Source organism: Indicator indicator, chromosome 6, assembly GCF_027791375.1.
Source record: "Indicator indicator isolate 239-I01 chromosome 6, UM_Iind_1.1, whole genome shotgun sequence".
Taxonomy (NCBI): domain Eukaryota; kingdom Metazoa; phylum Chordata; class Aves; order Piciformes; family Indicatoridae; genus Indicator; species Indicator indicator.
In genome coordinates this window covers 18,304,862-18,327,629 of record NC_072015.1, presented here as the reverse complement: position 1 = coordinate 18,327,629, position 22,768 = coordinate 18,304,862, and the positions used below count along the sequence as shown (strand labels likewise).

At 42.3% G+C, this 22,768-nt stretch overlaps 1 protein-coding gene across 1 annotated transcript in view; it reads right to left on the bottom strand.

The window, feature by feature from the left end:
* Nucleotides 1–8,737, bottom strand: part of RETREG1 (reticulophagy regulator 1) — a 54,217-nt gene extending 45,480 nt beyond the window's left edge. The window contains exon 1 of the mRNA XM_054381976.1: nucleotides 8,469–8,737. Within this exon, the coding sequence (XP_054237951.1) occupies nucleotides 8,469–8,737 (269 nt within the window). The remainder of the gene's footprint in view (nucleotides 1–8,468) is intronic.
* Between the last annotated feature and the right edge of the window lie 14,031 nt (nucleotides 8,738–22,768).

Below are 22,768 nucleotides of genomic sequence, written 5' to 3'. Positions count from 1 at the left end.
TTCCAGGGCTCTGCCACTCTCAAAGTTCCTTCTCATGTTCAGATGGAACTTCCTGTGTTCAAATTCATTCCCATTAACTCTTGCCCTGTCACCAGGGACCACTGAGAAGAGTCTGGTCCCATTTTCCTGACACCCACCCCTTAGATATTTGTAAGCATTAACAGGATTGGACCCAGTCCTGACCCCTGGGGGACACCACTAGCCACAGGCCTGCAAATAGACTCTGCCCCACTGACCACAAGTCTCAGAGCTCTTCAGCCAGCTCCCAATCCATCTCACCATCCAATCACCCAGTCTTCACTTGTTACGTTTGGCTGTCAGAATGCTATGGAAGACGGTGTCACAAGCTTTGCTGAAGTCAAGGTTGACCATATCCACTACCCTCCCCTCATCTATTCATCTAGCCATGCCATCATAAAAGGCTATCAGATTGGTCAAGCATGACTTCCCCTTGTTAAATCCACGCTGACTACTCAAGATAAGTCTCTTTTCCTCAACTTTGAGATGGCACCAAGAACAAGATATTCCATCACCTTTCCAGGGATGGGGGTGAGGCTGACCAGCCTATAGTTGTTTGGGTGTTCCTTCTTACTGTTTTTGAAGACTGGAGTTACTCAGGCACCTCTCCTGTTCTCAAGGACTTTTCAAAGATTATGGAGAGTGGCCTAGCAATGACTTCTGCCAGCTCCCTCAGCACTCGCAGGTGCATCCCATGAGGGCTCATGGATTTCTGGATGTTCAGTTTGCTTAATTGCTCTCTAACCCAATCCTCGTCAACTAAGGCAAAAATCCTCCTTTGTCTTGACTTCCTTTTTGTCTGGGACTTCTGAGGGCTGTCTTTCATAGCAGTGAAGTCCAAAGCAGAGGAAGAATTCAGTAACTCCACCTTCTCTGTATGTTCACCGGAGCACCCACTTCATTCAGCAGTGGGCCCACACTTCCTCTGTCTGCTGTCTCCATACTGCAGTTTTTGCTCTACAGATTTGGGGGAAAAAACTTGCAATCTAGATGGAGCAGCTAATGCAGTCACCAAACAAGGGCTCTTTGCTTATTTGGAAAGCTCTGAATTGTTCTGATTGGACTTCTCATGCTATATCATTATTAACTGTCACACTCCTTCCTCTGCTGCTTCAGTAGTTTATTTAGACTGTGCTGTTTGCAAGAGAGACCATCTTGCCATGAATTCACTCACAGCCAGTGTGTCAGCCCTCAGGTGCTCCAGCAATACAGATAAGAAAAGCCATTTGCGAGCAGTATGTCAGAGAGATTTACATTTTTGAAGCCCTTACCAGTTAAAATCTGATAAGGTCATCCTTCTAGATTTTTGGCATATGTTTATCAAAAGCTTATGAAAAGGTTAGTTAGTCCAACACAATGGGATATGAAAACTACTTGTTATGCTAACAGTGGCAGGATTCAAAATTCTTGTAGGAATTATCAACGTGATGCATATCAACCAGACTAACAAAAAGTTTCAGTGGTACTTTTGTTTATTATTACGAGTTATGGCTATTTTCGTCCTTCTTTTTAAGGAATAGTTTACTTAAGAATTTCTAACATGCACATATATATCTGACAAAACTGAAAGGCTCCAGAATGACATCACTGACATAATAAATGTACTACACAAAAATACTGCTGTTTAGTAGAAGAATCAATAGCTATACTTAACAAACTTTTATTCAATAAACAGGCAAAAGTTTAAACAGTGGTGTTTTAATTTAATTTAAGTTTAAATACAAGTGGTGTGGAAGTAAAAAACATTATTTGAGACAATAACAAGATTTGTTCCCTCCTGAAATTCTGCAGTATTTTGTGAGATATGGGTTTTAATTCTTTTTCTAGAAAGCAAAGGTTTAAACAATGTATAGAATTACACAGCAGTTAACAGGACTTTTTACACGATAAATATGTGAATTTACAACTTCTATTCGACTGCTCTTTGATGTAAATGATTTCCTATTAACCTTCTGAAAACATCCAAATGTTTAAGTATTTCATGCATTTGAAATCCAAAACTCAGATTTTTTTGATTTTCCTTTTAATGGATCCTGGTCTGAGCTGAAGTATTTAGATACTTGTGCAAGAATTACTGTGCAAAAATCCTTTCCTATCCCTGTACAAAAAAGTGTAGATAGTTACTGAAGGCAGAACAAGTTATGCATGACTTTTTTGCGGAATCTATTTAGAGAATAGACTTTGGCAGAATTGTATTTACACGGCATTTAATTCAATCTGCATGTCTGAAAGACACACAAAAAAAGTGGTAGACTAGATTTCCTGGGGTAGAGAGGGAAACATATTACATGTAACAAAATACATTTGCATATGTGCTGCCAAAATTTTTAGAATGAACAAAGACTATAAATTCCTTCTAAAAAACCTCAACCACGAGTTGCAGGACAAAAGGCCAAGGCTGCTGGACAATTCTAACTACAGTCACTAAAGTAAGTAACACATAGGATAGGAATTCAAATTGCATAGTCCCTCTACCCCAACTACAAGAAACGATATTTTAAACTTATTTGTAAGTCTAAATAAAAACGAAAGTAATACAATTCTCTAGGCAAAACCAGAAAAATTATCAAAGATAAATTTGCTTATAAATTGGTAGATTTGGAAGTACATTTGTTGTCTGGATAATAGGATCAAGTTGAAAATAAAATATTGCATTGCAAAATTATCTTCAAGTAAATCTCTTAGGGAATGCAGCAGTTAGAATCACATTTCAGTATCTGTGGCTTCTGGATCAGATTTACTACAACCTATTGCATTCAGACAGGTATATAAAATAAAAAATTGAGAAAGTGGAAGTTTAAATCACCTAAACTACAAACCTTCTAAATCTACCATGACATCAAATGCCACTGCTATGTCAGAGAAACCAAGGGATGAAATTTCCATGGAAGTTACAGTAATTTTGAATTGAACACATAACATCAAATGAACTGGCTTCTTTTTTTTTTTTTCTCTCCGAGACAGGCCCAGATGACCTTAATTAACCAGTACTCTGGCAGAGTACAGAAATCTTAATCCCATTTTCTCATACAGTAGCAGCAGCTTGATGTTAAACAATCCACCTCTACCATGTTGCCCTAAATCTTTTCTTTAATGCTCTCATTAGTCCTGTAACATCCACCATGGAGCATAGCATATCCCCCTAAACCTTCCATTGTTCTCAAAATTCTACTTACTATTTGAAAGGCCACATTATTTTGTGTTAATACACAAAGAAATTGTAATTTCTCTCAAGATAACTGCTTTAGACACAATTTCTAACTTTTAGCACAATAAATCCAAGCCACGCTGCAATTTGTCCATTCTCCTTTGTTCGAGATTTCCCTCTTCCGCGAAGTCCTCATCCTGGATTTGGTCCTAATTGTTCAGTAATGCTCACTTTCCCTCAGTTTCTCAACTATCACATTTGATTTCTTTTCTAATTGAGCCTGTTTTCATCTTACGTTTTGAAAAGTGCTGTAAACCATCCAGGTTTTTATGTAACACTGTCTGGCTCTTAAACAATGCCAATTTTCATTTCTGTAAACCAGCATCTCAGTCAAAACTATGCAAACTGTCACTAAAAAGCTGTTGATATAATGGCTTTACTTTTTTTTTCATTTTCTGTTCCACGTTTTTCACCTCCAAAGCCTTCAAAAGTTTTGACAATTTACACATCTAAGAGGAAAAAAAAGGGATTTTGAAACAGTTGAATTACTGTATACCTGGATTAAAGTAATAGGGATAAACCATTTATATATTGCAACTTGCCATTTCAGTAAATGGACTCATAAAAAATCCAGAGCTTTTAAAGTAAAATCAAAAACTGAATTTAGACATTCAATACAATCTATACAGAGTCCCTGTGAATTTCTTACTAATGGCATCTGATTGCATGCTGGTAATGAGGAGCTGGATGCTGTTGGGATGGATAAAAGATCCATGATCCTTGTAGAAGGAGTAACTGAATCACCCTTAGAGAAGGGACCACACACACTGCTGGTGGAAAACAAGCACCAACCTTACAACCTCAAGGCAGTACTGACAAAATACTAATTACCACACCAGTCTCCTAGGTATAAAGCATCACTAGCACAAGAAGACCACCTAATATGGACAAGACCAAGAGGAAAGGAACATTTTATAAGCAGTGGAATTCCTATAGGTCAGGATGCCAGTTCAGGATGCCAGGTTCACTAAGATGTCCTGCTTGATGGAACATTTTCCCAAGGACTGCATTTCCAGTGGTACCTTGGTCAATGTTGACAGCATACAGAAACTTAAAGTCTCTTTTCTCAAACACTTGAAATGGAAAACAATGACATAGCTGCAACAACACATATATAGAATTATAAACAGCTACATAAACGTATCTGCTGCATGCCTAATAGGTCAGTTTGTTTCTTGAAACAAACAATAAAAATTCAGATAACAAGCACACACTGTGTACATACATTGTTCACTAAATGTGTGGAAATCTTGCTTTAGAGTCAAGCTATCCAGCAAGATGTAGTAGTGGCAGCACTTAGTTTGCATGCATACATCTTAAAGAAATACTTATCCCAGTAATATTTCCTTGGCATTATCAATGCCAACTTTTGCAGGGTTGAACTTTAGTGCAGCCTTTATGTTAGAAATCCAACGACATTAAAAGATGGTGCAGTACTGCCTACTCTAAGAAAGTCCTGAAATCATAATCAGGATCTAGTTGCTTTAAGCCTTGTTAAGAAGTCCATAATAATCTGTTACAAATATTTAAAAAAATAAAGAAAACAGAATGAAATTCAACTGGTAAATTTCAGTAGTAAACATCAAAATGCATTTATATACAGAGTTAGAAGATTTTTAATAGAAAGAATGTTACAATTTGATAATATAAAACCACAACACAAAAACAAACCCCAAAAGATATTGTGTCATCAGAGAAGTAGCTGATTCTCAACATCTCCTACTGCAAGTTTACACATGAAGTGTTTTGAATGGCTTACATACAAGAACTAAACTAACTGGAAGGGAAAACACAGCTTACCACAATGAAAGGGATGGGAGGAAGGAACTAGCTCTGCTTTTCCAACATTTAGAAAACTGTAAAATTAAACTTGACCTCCCTTTCCTCCATCTTCCACCAACACTAGGAGAGACTTCACAGACAGTAGGGGCGAACTGTTGTGCCCAGTCCTGAAGCAGCAGCTGAGTCATCACAAACCAGGCTGACCAGATGGATCTCTGTGTTGGGTTTGGCTGAGCTGGAGTTAATTTCCCCCAGAGCATCTTTTGCAGTGCTGTGTTTTGCAGTGATGTAGCTGGGTGTTGACAACACATCAGTGTTTTGGCTACTGCTGAGCCAAGCACCAAAGGCTGGGCTTTTCCAACATTTTCCCCCCCAACAGTTAGGTTGAGGGATGGGCAAGACCTTGGGAAGGGACATATCCAGGCCATCCGACCTAAACTGACCAACAGGGTATTCTATACCATATGATGCCCACTCAGATAGAAAAGCTAAGTAAAAGAAGGAAGTAGGAAGTGGGGGCGCATTTGCTGACAGCTTTTGTCCTCCGGAGCAGCCACTATGCATATTGAAGCCCTGATTCCCGGGAAGTCAGGAAACATTGTCTGCTGATGGGAAGCAGAGAATAACATCCTTGTTTACTCTAGCTTCCATATGTGGCCTTTGCTTTTCATCCTATTAAATTGCTTCTACCTTGACTCACAAGCCTTCGGTTATCTTTTCCCTCTCCCCTGTTCATCTAAGTAGGGGAATGATAGAGCAGTTTTGGTGGTCATAGGGCCCCTAGCCAGGGCCAAACCACCACAATCTCAAATGAGAAAAGGAGAAGCAGCATTATGCTGCAAATACTCACAATGCCAACACCAAAGCAGGGAAATTTGAAACTATATTTAAACAACTTTCATTTTCAGTGTCAGATTTCACACAGAGGACTGCTGGCATCTTTCCTGATGTTCTTCAGTCTCAAATCACAGAACTTTATTGGCCATCATAGCTACTACAATGTACCTCCAAGTTTGTCTCCACCTCTCAACTCTCCCTGACACAGGCAATCCATATAAGCCACCTCTCCTCATAGGCAATCTAAGGAACTGTGAACTGGCTGAAAAAGAAAGCTCAGAGGGTTGTGGTCTGTGGCAGAGTCTAGCTGGAGGTCTGTAACAAGTGGTGTTCCCCAGAGATCAGTCCTGTCCTGTCCAATACATTAAATCAAAGGCCTGGATGAAGGGATAGAGTATACCCTCAGCATGTTTGCTGATGACACGAAACTGGGAGGGGTGGCTGACACGCCAGAGGGCTGGACAGGCTGGGGAGTTGGGCAGAGAATAACCTTACAAAGTTCAGCAAAGGTAAGTGTAGGGTAGCATATCCAGGGAGAAATAACCCTATATATCAGCACAAGGTGGAGGTTGAAATGATGAGAGCAGGTCTGTGGAAAAAGACCTGGGAGTTGTGATGGACAACCGGATGACCATGAGGCAGCACTGTGCCCGTGTTGCCAAGACGGCAAATAATATTCTGGGACACTTTTCAATAAAAGCATGGCAAACAGATCAAGGGAAGTTATCCTCCTCTTTGCCCTGACTTTTGCCTTTCTGACTTGACAGTAAGAAAGTAGGGTGAACTATAATTTTTGATAAAATCACTTACATTATAGGAAATGTTACCCCTGAGGAGTTTCCAATTGGAACACAAGGAGAATTTTTCACAAGTACAATAAGCCACTGGAATAATCTCCCCAAGGAAGTAGTGGAGTCCCCAGCATCATACACCTTTAACATTCAGGACGACAGGGTGCTGGGCCATCTTGTCTAGACTGTGCTTCTCTAAGAAAGGTTGGACCTGATGATCCTTGAAGTCCTTTCCAACCTGGTATTCTATGAACTTCTAATACTGGCCACAAAGCTAGGTGCAAGAAAGACAACCAAAGGAAATTTCCTATAGGCATTATAAAATGCATGCACTGTACACCTTGCTTATGACCAAAGCTGAACAAAAGAAGAGCAAATGGATTGCCCATCGTCTGCTATTCCTTAAGCTACAGAAATCTATTCTGTTAAACCCTGTCCTTGAAAATTTTACCAGTCAGGTTGCAATGAAACATAAAATATTATGATTCTTCCAAATTACAGAAAAAACAGATGATCTCTTAAGTAAGCAGAAAACCAGGGCAAAACCACGTAACCTTCTAAATTCAAGGATTTACCATGGATACCTAAGAGCAAGATGGATAATATAAATGAACATAAATTAGAGATCACACACACAGCTCCTGGGATTAAAGAGGATAAAATTATTTTGAAAATGTTTGCACATATAAACTTTCTTGTGTAACATAAAGATTCAGAAAATTCTCTTTCCATGACCTGAAATTCATTCTTAAATACCATGAATTAGGGTTATAAAGAACAAAGTGGAGTTTGTAATGAATCCACTTCACTTGTTTGCCTCTCACTCGCTTAAGAGGAAAGAAGGTAGTTCTAGCCACAGGAAACACAAATCAGTCTTAGTCTCAACAGTATTATTAGACAGCATCCTAATTCATAAATCACTCTACATGGGCAACCAGGCATACAGCAACATTTCAGATTAGAAAATTTAAAAAAACACAGACATCGCCAAAACCTAAGACTAGGGAAAAGGCCTGAACAAGTTCCAATAGAAAGATAAGGTCGTTCCTAGAAAAATAAATAGAAAAGTGTTTGCAAACACAATCATGAACACATCCCTACCTTAATTTCTGGGACTCATCCAACAAAACTCTGACTAGCAAAACTTCCGTCAAGAAAGTTAACTGGTGTACTTCTCTAGCATTCCTGCCATGCCCACTCCACAAAGTTTCCACTAACTAGGCAAAAAATTTGGAAAAGCACACAAACCCAAAACGAACTCTGAAGTAATAGCCCACGGCAGCTCCGCAGTGCTAACTACCGGCTCAAGGCCTAATTTCACAAGATTTCAAAACTTTGCACAGAACCGCAGGCCCTTTGCTCATTTCATCTGCAAGAAATGCAACTTCTCGGCGAGTTGTGCGGCATCCGCACAGGTCAGCTTTGGTCTGAGGCTCCTCGCTCTTGTGGGAGAAATAGAGGGAGGAGGGGCTGAATGCAGACACAGAGGGTGAAGAACCTGATAAAGCAGATGCACATAGGTATGGGCCGTTCCCTGCCCTGGAGCGGCTGCCAGGGGCAGGGAATGAGACTGAGCAAGTGCAGAGAAAAGCAAGATCTTCCCCACGATGGCGAGGTGGGTCACCTCCTCTCAAAGGGTGGCTGGGGGACCGGGATGGGAAGGGGGCGGGGTGGGGGATACGGAGTAAACGCTCCTCCTGGAAGACGAGCGAAGCGCGGGTAGGAGGGAGGAGACTCCTGTCGCCCGGCGGGACGGCGGCAGGCCGGGCAGGGGCTTCCCTCTCCCGTGGGGAAGGTGGTCCCGACACCCCGCCCCGGCCAAGCTCGCTCACCAGAATAACAGGTTGGCGCAGACGAAGCCGCCCAGGCTGTGGAGGGGCCGCTCCCAGCTCAGTGCGGCCGCGATGCAGCAGCCCACCGTCAGCCCTGTCTCCCCCAGCAGCGCCACCGCGTCTCTGCATGACATCTCCGCCGGCTCCGCATCCTCGGACGTCGCCGCGCCCTGCTCCTCGAGGGCCTCCAGCCGCTCCCGGCAGCCGCCACGATCCCCGGCCGCTTCCAGCTCCAACTCGGGGGGCTGCTCAGACGCCACGCTCGCCATTGCTCAGTGACGGCCACCGAGCTGCCGCTCGGCCGGGCGGAGCTGGGGCGGGCCGGGCTGGGCTGGAAAGAGGTGGGGCAGGGGCGCTGCCCTCTTGGGCAGCACCAGAGGCGAGGTCCCGAGAGCAGACGCCCCCCCACCAGCCGGCGGCGCTGACGTCACTGCGAGCCGCGCACTAGACCCGGGAGGGAGGAAGCGCCCAGCAGGCAGGTGTCACGAGGCAGCGCTTGCGCGTGGCAGGTGCTGGAGACAGCGCGTCGCGGGCGGGGGCGCGCGGGGAGGTGACGTACCGGCCATTCCCCTTGCCGCGGCTGTGGCTGTCGCCTCTCCCTCTCCCTCCCCTCCCACCTCTTCCCCACCTTCATTGTTGCCCCGTCTGTACGGCCTTGAAATAGCAGACGGTGAGGTAGCACTTGCAGTGAGTTAGAGCATGGCTGCCCGTGTCTTGCGGTGAGTGGAGGGACAGCCGGTGTTCACCCAGGTTGCAGAAGTGGCAGGGTAAAAGTGTGGAAGGTTTTGCCTCCCTGCTGAGGAAGGCTGGACAGCTGGTTGCTCCCTCGATTTGGGAAGTGGAGGACGTTGACATCCCAAAAGTGGGGTTGTTTACTTGGCGTAGGACAGCAAATGTACCCAGAGAGGGGAGGTATTTCATTTCTGAGGTTTGCAAGAAACTGGGAGCTAGATGGTATTCCACAGAGCTAGGTCTACTTGTTGACAAAGTTTCACACATTGACACAAGTCTCATTAACATACCCATCCTACCTATCTATTGCTATTCTAATTCTTGAGTGGCTTACACCTTCCTCACCTTCGATTAAAGCAACATCTCCAAAACAACACATGCTCTGAGAGGATTTGCCCTGTAGGCAAGGGGTTTCTCAGCTCAAGGGTGTGTGTTTTTAAGTACTGTAATGAGAAAGGTTCACTCAATCCGGACCATAGGTCTTCACAGTGCTGATGAAAGTTTCTTCTGTTGACAAGTTCTTGTTTCTTTGGCTTTTGGTGTATTTAGTGTCATCTTACAGCCTTTTTTGAAATGGGAATTTGCGGCACAAGCCAGGCATCATCAGTCTTTTGGCTTCTGCTCAAGGATATAGTCCCTAGCAAGGCATGAATTGTTTATACAAAGTAAGGAACTTCACAGCATAAACACCTTGATCAGTGGTCCTTGCTATAACATCAATGCGGTATATTCAACCCCAGCTCAAACAGTGCCACTGTAACCTAGACATTTACTCAAAGTTTCACTTAGATAAGACTACCACTGAGACTCCATCTCCTCGTCATGTATATCCCACAGCCAAGCAACAGTTGCTGGAGGCAGCAGCCCAGGCCATCTCTTCCCCCCACCCCAACCAAAGAAGGACCACGGGGTGGTAATTATCTCTCCTGCTCTCTTTCTCCATTCTCTCCTCCCCTCTCTTGTCCTCTTCTTTCTTTGTTTTGTTTGCTCCATTCTCTCTGTCTTTAATAAATAATCTTGTATTGATATGTGACCTCATTTGCATCTTAATTTCACTCATGGGAATGTTCAAAAGAGGCTTGTCTCCTTCCCAAACTTCTGGATCAAGACAGCATCCCTAGGGGGAAACATCACTCAAGCATCTGTTGCTGAACAGAAACAGCCAAAAATTGGTATCAAAGAACATGCCTCACAGTTTGAGCAGCATCAAATTAAATATTTCTTGTCACAAGAGCAAAGTAACAAAAATCGGAGTACAACTTTGGATTGAGATAAAATAAGAGAAAATATTAATTAAGTTGCAACACTGACTGTGGGTTGCAAGTCTGCTGTCTGTTTTGACCATATGGGAAGGATTACTGTTCTTTCTCTGACTCCACGTACTCTATGTACTGTAAGAATTGTACCTGAGAGGAAACATACAGAACATCATTCCACATTTGCTGACAGTTTTTTCTAATGGACATTTTAATTTTATGCTAATTTGTTATACTACTATGTCTTATCTCAAAGAACCTGGAGCCAGGCAGACCTGCCTGGATAATAAGGCCAGCTAAAAAGTGGTTAAGTGTCATCTGTGAAGGTCAGAGAGCAAAAAGAAAGAGATGGGCACCCCTAGTAACTCCAAACGTGGATAGAAAGGAAGAGCTCTGGAAAGTAGTGGAAGCAAGGATGGAGAAATGTTTTGTTTTACTTCAGTTTTGTACTGATTGATTAAATTTTGCTCTAAAAAGAGTTGGTCAAAACAGGGTGTCCTACCCATCCTGGGAAATAGGCAGCTGTCTCATATGTGTGCAAGGTGCTGCTTATGGTTACTGAGCTCTCCTGGTGTCACTGGATCATCTCTAGATTGTCTGCAGTGGTTGATCATAAATGTTAATTACCTGGGGAGCAGGCGCAGAGGGAAGTTTACCAGTCAGCAGATGTAAAAACAGCATGTTCTCACAAGGAAAAAGAGGTAGGGAGAGGAACAAACATGGAGGAGTTTTTCCTGTACTTATCTTTTTTTTTTTTTTCAGGTCATTGTGGGATGCCATGTTATCTATGCCAAGCTGCTGCTCTAGTGAATACTGTCCATAATTTGCCAAAACCTTCCCCAGATTTGCCAGCAGCAGATTGTTTTCCCTTGCTAGCGTTACTTCAGTAATGTGGTCTGTTCTATCCAGCATGTAAGTCCAACTAACTCTGAACAGTTACAGTAAGCGTGCAAAGAAGCCAGGTTTTCCTTATGTACTTCTAAAGTGACCACAGGGTAATTAGCCCCAGAAAGCACACTGAATTAAAATGTTTAAATTGAGCTTTAACCAAGAGTTGGATAATGGAAATATAATCCTATGGCCTTAAGGAGTAAAACCATGGTGCATTTTAAGCAATCTTCTGTTACCAATATTCCACATTTTTTTTTCCAAAAAACATTTCAGAATCACTGCATGCCCACTGCCCTCCATAATTAATACTCTATGTTGTACTCTTTTCAGTCACAGGAGTTCAAGAATGCCTCCTCAGAAAATGGAGATGGAATCTTGGAGTCGAGGATGATGTTGGGTTTCAGTGGGCAAGGTAGACTGCAGGTATGCAAACTCTTACAGATTTTGATTAAACTTGCTTCCATTTTAGATTAGTGGCCTCTGTTTTCTATACTATGAAGTATGTGAACAGAAATTTATCAAAAGTTCTCCCAGAACAGGTTTTGTAATTTAGCTAATGGAAAAATATGCTTAAAGTATTGATGGATGCCAGCTCTCCTTTCTTCAATGCTGCTTGTTACTGGGCTGGATTCATATGAATGAGTTTACTGAAAGCACTCTGGTATAAACATCAGCGTGACGGAAAAGGTGGATGATTCTTTCCCAACCATTGAAGGTTTAGATTCCTTTTCCAGAAAAGTATTAGTAAATGTGTTGTCTGGCTTTGATCTTTCTGTATTATGATATTTTGCTTGCCAGGGTTTAAAAGGTTTGTGTGCTATTTGTGAATTTGTGTTGGGAAAAACTAGGACTAGCACTCAGTCTGTAGCTGAATGTGTCAGCTGTAATACACAGAATTAGGTTAGGGACTGCAGTTTTGGTGTCAGAGCCTACAATGTAAACAATGGATGAAAACTGAGGAAAAAGCTTTCTAAATTGTCTTCTTGAAAGAGGTTACAATTAATAAAACTTTCTAATGGTTTTGAAATATGTTTAAAAATTCTGATGTCAGGATTCATTTGTTGAATTCAGTTGAGGATTCCACCTCAAAATGCCATAATTTTTCTCCCTGGGTTTTTTTTTTTTTCCTTTAATCTTACTGTCTATTTGCTTAATTTCATCATGTTAATTCGGGAGGAACATCTGATCTGGGAGACATGGGGTCTTACCTTTCTCCCCAAATACACACTCAAAGCACTCTGGTAGTTGGCTATGACATGTTGTCTGTGTGATGCTCAGATGAGTCCTGAACATCTCTGAGAGCTGGAAATTCTCCAGCATGCTCTAGGCAACCTGTTCCAATGTTTGGCCACATTCATTGTAAAGAATATTTTTGTATTATCTAAAAAAAATCTGCAAATATTACCCATTTCCTGTAACTTGTTTGGTTTGCATCTTGTAGGGGAGGACTCTGGCTCCATCTACTCTATGACACATACTAGATAGTTAACAAGTAGGTCCCCATTAACCTTCCATCCTCCAGAGTGGACCAACCCAGATCTCTTACCTTTCCTTTCTGCATCATGTATTGTACAACACTGACCTTTCAGTGGCCCTCTAGACTTCTTCTAGTACGTTGGCATGTCTTGAATTGGATTGCCCCAAACTGGCAAAGTATTCTGTATGTGGTCTCACAAATGGTAGAAGGAGGGAAAGGTAGACAGACACTTCCCTTGTCCTACTAATGACCCATAGATAGTACATGGTTGTTGACTCTGCATTTGGCTGGACTGCTAGGCCCAAAGAGTGGTGGTGAAAGGTGTTAAATCTGGCTGGTGTCCAGTCAGTAGTGGTGTTCCCCAGGGTTCAGTACTCAGGCCTGTTATCTTTAATATCTTTATTAATGATCTGGAGGAGGGTATTGAGTGCACCGTTAGTAAATTTGCAGATGACACCAAGCTGGGTGGTGTGTCAGTCTGCTAGAGGGTAGGGAAGCATTACAGAAGGATCAGGACGGGTTAGACTGGTGATGCATGAGGTTCAGCAAGGCCAAGCGCCAGGTCCTGCACCTGGGTCACAACAACCTCATGGTAAGCTACAGTCTTGGGGATGTGTGGTTGGAAAGCTGCATCTTGGGGGGGGGAACCTCCGGGTATTGGCTGACTATGAGTCAGCATTGTGCCCAGGTGGCCAAGAAAGCCAATGGCATCCTGGTTTATAGTAGAAACACTGTGTCCAGCAGGAACAGGGAGATGATCATTCTCCTGTACTCAGAGCTTGTGAGGCCACACCTTGGGTATTGTGTTCAGTTCTGGGCCTCTCACTATAGGGGTGCTGGAGCATGTCCCAAGAAGGGCAATGAGGCACATGAAGGGCCTGAAGCTTATGACCTGTGTGGAGCATCTGAGGGAGCTGGGATTGTTCAGATCAGAGGAAGCTGAGGGGTGACTTTATTGCTCTCTACAACTACCTGAAGGGAGGTTGGAGCAAGGAAGGGCCAGCCTCTTCATGGTGGTGAGTGACAGGACTAGAGGAAATGGTTACAAGCTGTGCCAGGAGAGGTTTAAACTAGATATTAGGAAATATTTCTTCACTGAAAGTGTTGTCAAACATTGGAATGGAGTGCCCAAGGGTGATGGTGGAGTCACCATCCCTTGAGGTGTTTAAGTGGTATGTGGACCTGGTGCTTGGGGACATAGTTTAGTGGTGACCTTTCAGTGTTGGGTCCAAGGTTGAACTAGATGATCTTGAAGGTCTTTTCCAACCTGTGATCCAGTCATCCTAACTTGTCTCTGCTTTCAGATAGAATTGTGTCTTAGTTGTTCTTCATATGGTGGCTGTTCTGTGACTGTGATCATCCTTGTTTCCCTTCCCTGAACCTTTTGCAGTTCAAAATACACTTCCTGTGCAGTTCTATTCACATCATCACTGCATTTGGAGCAGAAGCAGCTCATGAATTTAAGTAGTTTTGTAGCAATGGCTTTATGCCTTTTAAAATAATTTCTAATGTCTGCCTTTTTTTTTTTTTTTTTTTTCCTAACTGGTGTAAGACACCGAGTTGGTATTTTCCTGTAACTATTAAAACTTCACAATTTTCTCCCTTATGATCAGTTCAGAGCTTGTTATATAGCTGAATCTGGGACTGGGCTTCCCTCCATCCTACCTACCTCACTTTATTGCACAACTGTTCAGTTTCCTAAAGTTATGCATTTCTTTAATCTGCCTTTATCCTCTCTTTTGTGAATAACTTGATGTCATCACTAAACTCTAAGCTTGCTGTTCATCATTTTTCCAGTTCACTATTGAGTAAGTTGAAGAGCACAGAAGCCCTGCAGAACTTCAGTGATGATCTCCTTCCTTTGTTGAGAATGGAGCATTTGCTGTTATTGTCTGTTTCACAATTATTTTTTCACATCAGGTCTTCCTTTCTCATGTGACTGCAGTGGCTTCCTTAAAAGCCTTAGGTGATGAATTTTGCTGAAAGCCTCTTGGAAGTCCAGGTATATCAGTTTGCCCTCATGCACAGGTCTGTCAGAGCACTACGCCAAATTTCTAGGGCAGAGCTTTATTTTACAGAACTTATGCTGCCTCACTCCAGTAGATCATACTACTCTAGATGTCTTTATTACAATATTTACTAATTAGCAAGTAAGAATTTGAGGGATCTAGTTATCTAGGAAAATTCAGAGGCATAATTGACAGTTGGTCTGAGAGAACATTGGTTGCCTTCCAGAAACTCTTTAATTTAGCATCTATATTCTGCTGTTTCTCTTAGCCATCAGCTGTGCTTCCTGCTATTTTGTTACTTTATCAAAGGAAACATCAGATAGCATAATGAACGTGGTTTTGTGATTTGTGTGTCAAACCCAGCCAAGTACGTTTTGTCCCAGGTTAGGTTTTACAAAAAGAACTGTAATCACTGAAGTCTTGTTTGGTATTGATTATGTGGTTTTTTTTTTCTTCTTGTTTCCTTATTTTTACCTATGTGTTTATAAATGTGTGTTTTCCTTCCTTTATCTAAAAATAAAAGACCATTTGTGGGAGAGTTTCCATGTAAAACATCAGTAGGATGGTGCTGTTAAGAATGCTTACACTGCCTCTAATGGCTTTTTAGAATTACAGTCATCTGGAAAATGGAGCACTGGCTGAATGAAGAGACTAGCATTCTGTTCTCTTCTCCCACTGTCCTGCTGTGTGAGAGGAGGACAATTGCTTGCATTTTCCTGATAGACTCAATACTTTTATCTTCCTGACCTGCTCTTTGTCTTCTCTGTTTGATTGAAATCCTTAGAGATGGGAGTGACCTTATATGTGTTTGTGCAGTGCCAAGCATAAGCAGGGTGCAGATTTCCCAGGTATTTTCCCAGTATAACTAATGAAAAAAAAAACATGAGAACTTGTAATTTACAAATCAAAACTGGTTGATTTATAAAATTTTAAGAAAGGTCTGTGCTTTAAAAATCTTGTTAGTGATCTTAAAATGAAATAATTAGTTGCCTGAGGTTATGAGGCTGCGTGGCATAGACATACTTATGCTGGATTGTGGTAGACAAGGTTAGTTGTAGGACAAAATTATAATTTGGTGCTTCTAAAACCAGGTCTGAAAACATGCATATTTAAGGGAAAAACAAATTAAGGAGCATAGCATGCTAAACAAAATTAAAGTTTACCAATTCAGACTTTTCAAAATGCTTTTATGACAAAACACTGAAATGTTTTGCAGCTGTGCAGCTGGAATCTTAATCTGGTTAACCACTCCATGTAGAAGACCAATAAGAATAATGGATTTTTGTGAATCTAATAGAATAGAATCATAGCATCAGTCAGGGTTGGAAGGGACCACAAGGATCATCTAGTTCCAACCCCCCTGCCATGGGCAGGGACACCTCACACTAGATCAGGCTGGCCAGAGCCTCATCCAGCCTGGCCTTAAACACCTCCAGGGATGGGGCCTCAACCACCTCCCTGGACAACCCATTCCAGGCTCTCACCACCCTCATGGGGAAGAACTTCTTCCTCACATCCAGCCTGAATCTCCCCACTTCCAGCTTTATTCCATTCCCCCTAGTCCTATCACTACCTGATATCGAAAAAAGTCCCTCCCCAGCTTTCTTGTAGGCCCCCTTCAGATACTGGAAAGCCACAATAAGGTCACCTCGGAGCCTTCTCTTCTCCAGACTGAACAGCCCCAACTCTCTCAGTCTGTTTTCATATGAGAGGTGCTCCAGCCCTCTGATCATCCTGGTGGCCCTTCTCTGGACACGTTCCAGCATGTCCATATCCCTGTTGTAATGGGGGCTCCAGAACTGGACACAGTACTCCAGGTGGGGTCTCACCAGAGCTGAGCAGAGGGAGAGAATCACCTCCCTTGACCTGCTGGCCACACTTCTCTTGATGCAGCCCAGGATCTGGTTGGCTTTCTGAGCTGCAAGTGCACATTGACAGCTCATGTTGAGCTTCTCGTCCACCAGCACCCCCAAGTCCCTCTCCTCAGGGCTGCTTTCTAGCCACTCACTGCCCAATTATTTTGCCAATGATTTTGGACCTCATTACTATAATCTCTCAGTTATCCAATTATCCAGTTGAATCTATGTAGTAGGGAGTCAATATTAACTTTGAAAGTTTAGCTTTACTCTTCAGTCAACACGTCCTGAGAGCAGGCCAAGCAGGCCAGCAACCTTTTTGGAATTTAGCAGAATTTACAGAACAGGTAAGCTCATGCAGAAGTTGTCATTGGCAAGGAAGAATCAAAATCATTGGGAATCAGCAAATGCATGTATTACCCTTTTGGGCTTTATTTGTACTGAGAGTGATCTAAGCAAAAAGATAATTATTGTGGTAGAACTATGCAATGTCCTAAATATTGTGGAAAGTAATTATAAGCATTTGAACTTATGTTCTAGACACAGGCTATGTATATTAGGATTTGATGTTTGATGCTGTGCTTTGTTTAAAAACTCAAAAAGTTCAAGAGACTGGGAGTGTGATCAGGTCTGCCAAGGAGACATGTGGGTGACTAGCAGCAAAAGAGAAATAAACTTTTATGAGAGAAAAAGGAAGTAATCTAAAAAGTTTGAAAATTGATGATTTAAGATACAGAATATAGGAATTCTTACAAAAATAGGATGGGTAGGAAAGTGGTAAAAAGAGGATTTTTTTTTGTTGTTTTGTTAAGAGGCCTTACTAATATAAATCACTAAAATTAATCTCTGTGTTGGTAGGGATGGGACAGAAATCCTTTTTAAAGTTTCCATTAGCGACATGATAGTAAGAACAGTATTTTGATGTATAGGCAGCAAAAGTAGGTAGGGTAATCATAAGGGAAGGACTGAGTACTCTTAGGAGTAAGAGAAATGCCATGTAACAACACAGAATGAAAAAATAATTTTTGGGAACTGTCATTTGGTTAAACTTGGCCATTTGTGCCCTCCTTTTGTCTAGATTTCCCACACAGAATTAAAGGGCTGTCACTTGAACAGGAGTGGTGAGATTAGGACATACAGGTACAGTATGTTGATAAGGGTTTTAACTTGTTATAAAGCAGTAGTAGGATGTTTACAACACTGTACTGTTCCCACCTCTTTTGATTTTGAAGAAGGTAAACTGCAACAGATGCTGAAAAATGCTGTCACTGATTATGGAGAAGGGAGAAAAGAGAGCTTTTGAGAGAAGTTTACTTTTAAAAAAGTTTTATCTCAAGTAGTCTTGTCAAATAAAGGCTGGAAGATGATGCAATGAATACTTAGAAAATGTATGGGGAGGAGTGGGTAAAATCATACATGAAGGAAACATTCTTGAAATAAAAATATTGTGCTGGAACAGAAACAAATCATCTAGTCATGAATCAACTTTAGACAAGAAATTTTGGAAAAATTTCTACAGAGAAGTTCAGGAACACTCTTCTGAGGAGGGTAATGTGAGCAAGCAGCCCCTGTGCCCAGTATCAATAGCAAGGAGTGACTGTCAGTTAGAAACCTGCAACTTTGGCTTTAAAAGTTTTACTCTTGTTGTCGTTGTTAGTGTCCCCTTTCTGCAGCCTCTCTGATACCTGAAGTATCACTTCCGGTTGGACTAGATGATCTTTCAAGGTCCCTTCCAGCCCCTAACATTCTGTGATTCTGTGATTTTTACGATGCCCAAAGCTAGAGATCCATCTCTGGCATGTCTGAGTAGATGTTGCTCGTCCTAATTACACATCTGGTGGACGGTGAGAATATCAAGAGGACTCCCTCTTGCTTCTCCTACCTCAGCAGCTGTTTTGTGATAAAGACCAGGTAAAATCATAGTGTGGATGGAACTGCACGCTCTATGGCTCACTTCTTTGGATCGCTGCTGCCCTCTTCTGGTTGCTTCCCATGACTGTTGCAAGAAATAGTTTCAGTGTGTTGCACCGTGTCTGTCTGTGATGTGAGAGAGATTCTCAGTGGAGTCTTTCAAGACTAAACTTTATTAGCTGTTTGCTCGTGATGTGAGGCTAACTTGCATTAATAAACCAGTAGTTTGAAAGAAATAGGGTGGAAGGAATGTCCCATGAACCGATTGCAAATGCCCATCCCTACAATCTCACTGGCATTGCAGCTCTGTGTATATGAAATATGATTGTACCACAGCACAGCTGGTTACTGTATTGTATCTGATGAAGTGAAATTCAGTGGGTTTCAAGGGCTGGGCACAATGAAGAATTCATTCTATTCAGGACAGCACTGTCACGTTTGATGAGTACCTCTCTGTATTTACTTCACAGAGATGTAGATCTAGTGCATGTACTGTGACACAGTCTGCCAGTGTGAAAAAAAACTGCCACTGTTCGGTGGAAGCTTCTGTAAAATGGACCCAGGCCAGCATGACTTGCAATCATAGAATCACCTAGTTGGAAAAGACCTTAATTTCGCTGAGCCCAATCATAATGTATTATCTCCCTGCAGACAAATGTCCCTAAGCTCCTCATCCAAACATCTTTTGAGCACCTTCAGGGATGGTGACTCCACCACTTCCCAGGGCAGCCAGTTCCAATGCCTGATGATCCTTTCAGTGAAGAAGGTTTTCCCAGTATCCAAACTAAATCTCCCTGGTGCAACTTGAGTCCATTTCCTCTCATTTTATCACTTGTTACCTGGGAGAAGAGACTGACCCCTGCCTGACAACCTCCTTTCAGGTTGTTGTAGACTGTAGGTCTCTCCTGAGCTGCTTCTTCTCCAGGCTGAACAAACCAGTTTCCTCAGCTGTTCCTCACAGGATTTGTGGTTTTTCTTTCTCACTGGCTCATCTTCCTACACATGGGGATGGCCTATTCTTGTGCCTCCAGGATTTCCTTCTTGAAGACTGTTCACCCTTTCTGGGCTCCTTTGCTTTCCAGGACTGCCTCCCAAGGGACTCTGTCGACCAGCCTTCTAAGCAGGTCAAAGTCTGCCCTCTGGAAGTCCAGGGTGGCAGTCCTGACAGAAGTTATCTTCCACGTGCTCCAGGAACCTCCTATACTGTTTCCTCTCTGTTGTGTTGCATTTCAGCAGATGTCTGGGAAGTTGAAGTTCCCCCCAAAAACAAGGGCTAGTGATTGTGAGATTTCTCCCAGTTGCTTATAGAAAAAATTATCTGTCTCTCCATCCTGGTTGGGCAGCCTATAAGACTCCCACCATAGTATCTGTCTTATTGGCCTTTCCCCTGGTTTTAATCCTTAAGCACTCAACTACATCATCACCTTCATAGAGCTCAAGGCAATCAAAACACTCCCTAACATAAAGGACCCACTGCCTCTCCTTCCTTGCCTATCCCAACTGGAGATCCTGTAGCCATCCATGGCAGCATTCCAGTTATGTGATCTGTCTCACTATGTTGCTGGGATGGCAACTGTATCATAGTTTTCCTGCTGTACAGTGGTTTTCAGGCTCCCCAGAGAAGTTGTGGAGTGTCTTTTCTCTGGAGACTTTCCAGACCCGTCTGGATGTGTTCCTGTGTGACCTACACTAGATTATATGGTGCTGCTCTGGCAAGGGGGGTTGGACTCAAAGATCTGCAGAGGTCCTTTCCAACCCCTAACATCCTGTGATACTGTTTGCTGCCCATGCTGCATGCATTGGTGTACATGCACTTCAGTTGGGCTATTGCTGTAGCACATCCATGTTAGGTGTTTGTACTGCTGCAAACCTGTGTGTACCTGTTACAGCTGTATGCCTCAGAAATGTGGAGCTTGAAAATTAGATTTCTGATGCAACACCTTTTGGGTGAAGCAATTTCCTCTGCATAGCTTGTGTAATTAAATTTATTAGGAAGTCTGGCACTGTGACAAATGTATGTGTATTACAAGGCATGGGGAAAGTGCTAGACTGGATCCTGAGGACACAGACCAGCTTTAAGGCATGCTAAGAAGATGATGTACAATTGTATTTCCATTGCAGTTGCCACTTTATTCCTAGGCTGGACTGCATAGTGTCTGCCCAGGCTCATGCAGCGCTTGCACTGGTGGGGTCCTGAGCCTTTTCTCGCTGTAGCTGTGTTCAACGAGGCAGTCAGAGGGCGCTGGAACCCAACTTGTGCTCCCAGAGGACTGAGAGCGTCAGGGGAAGCGGGTCTCCTGGAGTGGAGCAAACAGCAGCTGCAGGGTCCAGGCCATCCGGAGGGCAGGGATGGGCAGCAGGCAGCTCACTGTGAGCCCAGCAGCCTGGAGATGGGCAACACAGTGGGAATTGCTGCTCCTCATTCTCTCAGAAAATACATTTCAAATGTATTTTCAAATGTTTCAAATCCTGAAAGCCATTACATGTACAAAAAAATTTCCTGATCTCTCTGTGGAGGGACTGGACAGGGCATGATGCTTCTCTTAGAAACCTTTAACTTGTAATACTTATTCCTTTGTGATTGCTGATGCACTCAACCTACAGAGTGTAGCAATTGCAATGCTATGGCCTGTCCAGAGGTACAGATCTACTCTTTCTTTTTTAAGTAGTGGTAAGTTTCTACAGTGTTTTTTTGAAAACACAAACCTTTATTTCAAAACAAAACAAAAAAAAATATGTTCTGTGACAAAAGCTCCTGTCTTCTGATAAACTCAAGTGCTACTGTAACAGACCAGATCATAGGCAGGAGAGAATTTCTGGTTCTAGCAAGAAGTTGCATGTATTATTGGAATAAGGTTTTACTGAAGCAAAATAATTTGCAAGAATAGATAATCTTAACCAATTCTAAAAATATTTTATAGTTTAAGGAAGACTGTTTTCACTTCTAAACCTAGGTACATCCATTATGCAATACTTATTTTGATAAACTGCATTATTTCTTGTGAGTATCAACAATTATGAAATATTTTATTTGCCTCAATAATAGTAACTGAAGTAAGATTTGCATGGCAAGGTTGGTAGAACTGGCATGAATTCAGAGAAGCTCTTAGATGTAGCAACAGGCACTTCTGTGTATTAACTAAGAGCAAACATCCCTCCTAATGTTTGCTAGCATACAGAAGTCTATCACATCCTGAACAAGATTGTCACATTGCATATTCCTGGGTTGTTTTTGCCAGTTAAGGATGATGGTACATCATTGTCTTGTCTTAGCATGTTTACAAACAGCAGATAGACAAAATGAAACTTCTTGCTGTGCTGGATGAAATGTATAAATTGTGTCATTCCAAGGATGCCTTACTAAGAGCAGTCAAGTTCTTTCTTAAACAAATTAGATATGGAAAAAACCCAACATGTTAGTCTCAGATACTCTTGTGTGTGTAGCTGTAAGTATGGTAGTTAACAGTTCTCTCATTTTTCTTGTCTTCCTTAAGTTCCCCTCTGCTGGAAGGGTGAGGACATGAAATTAGTAGTGCTATTTACCAAACTTTTAGGGACTGAGGGTCCCTGCCACAGATGACTAAAAATAATCTGCCAGATGGAAGAGGGTGAAGGTTTTATCACAGCAAGCCTTGTAGTCTGTAAAGACTATGCACACTTAAGAAGGCAGCACATGCTGCCCTGTGCCAGCTGTGCTGGCTGTAAAAACAAGCCTTCTTCCATGAGTGCCACACAAAAAGTGAACTCTTTATTTGCACATTCTTTGTGGAGTGGACTTGCCCAGCAGTCCTTCCGTTCTGTCCTGTTCGTCTAACTGGCACGTATCACATGTTCAAGGGAACCTGCCCCATTACCACAGACAGCACATGCACCTCTCAAAGCAAGAGGTGCTACACTGTGTTTGTTCCTGGCTTGACTCCTGAGAAAACAGATGAAATTAGGGCTTTGTTGCAAGTCCAACTCAGTGTGAAGTAGAAACAGAGCACAGCACATGTATTTTCTTTATTGCTGGACTTTTTTCTTTTCAGTAAGTAGGCATGATTTCTTAAAGGCTGAGGTTTTTAATAACAGTAAGGTTTTTCAGGTTTCTTTTTTTTTTTTTTCCCGTGTGGACAAAAGATACCTTTCATCAAAGTTTTGCCTTATATTACAGTATTTCTGTACAAAA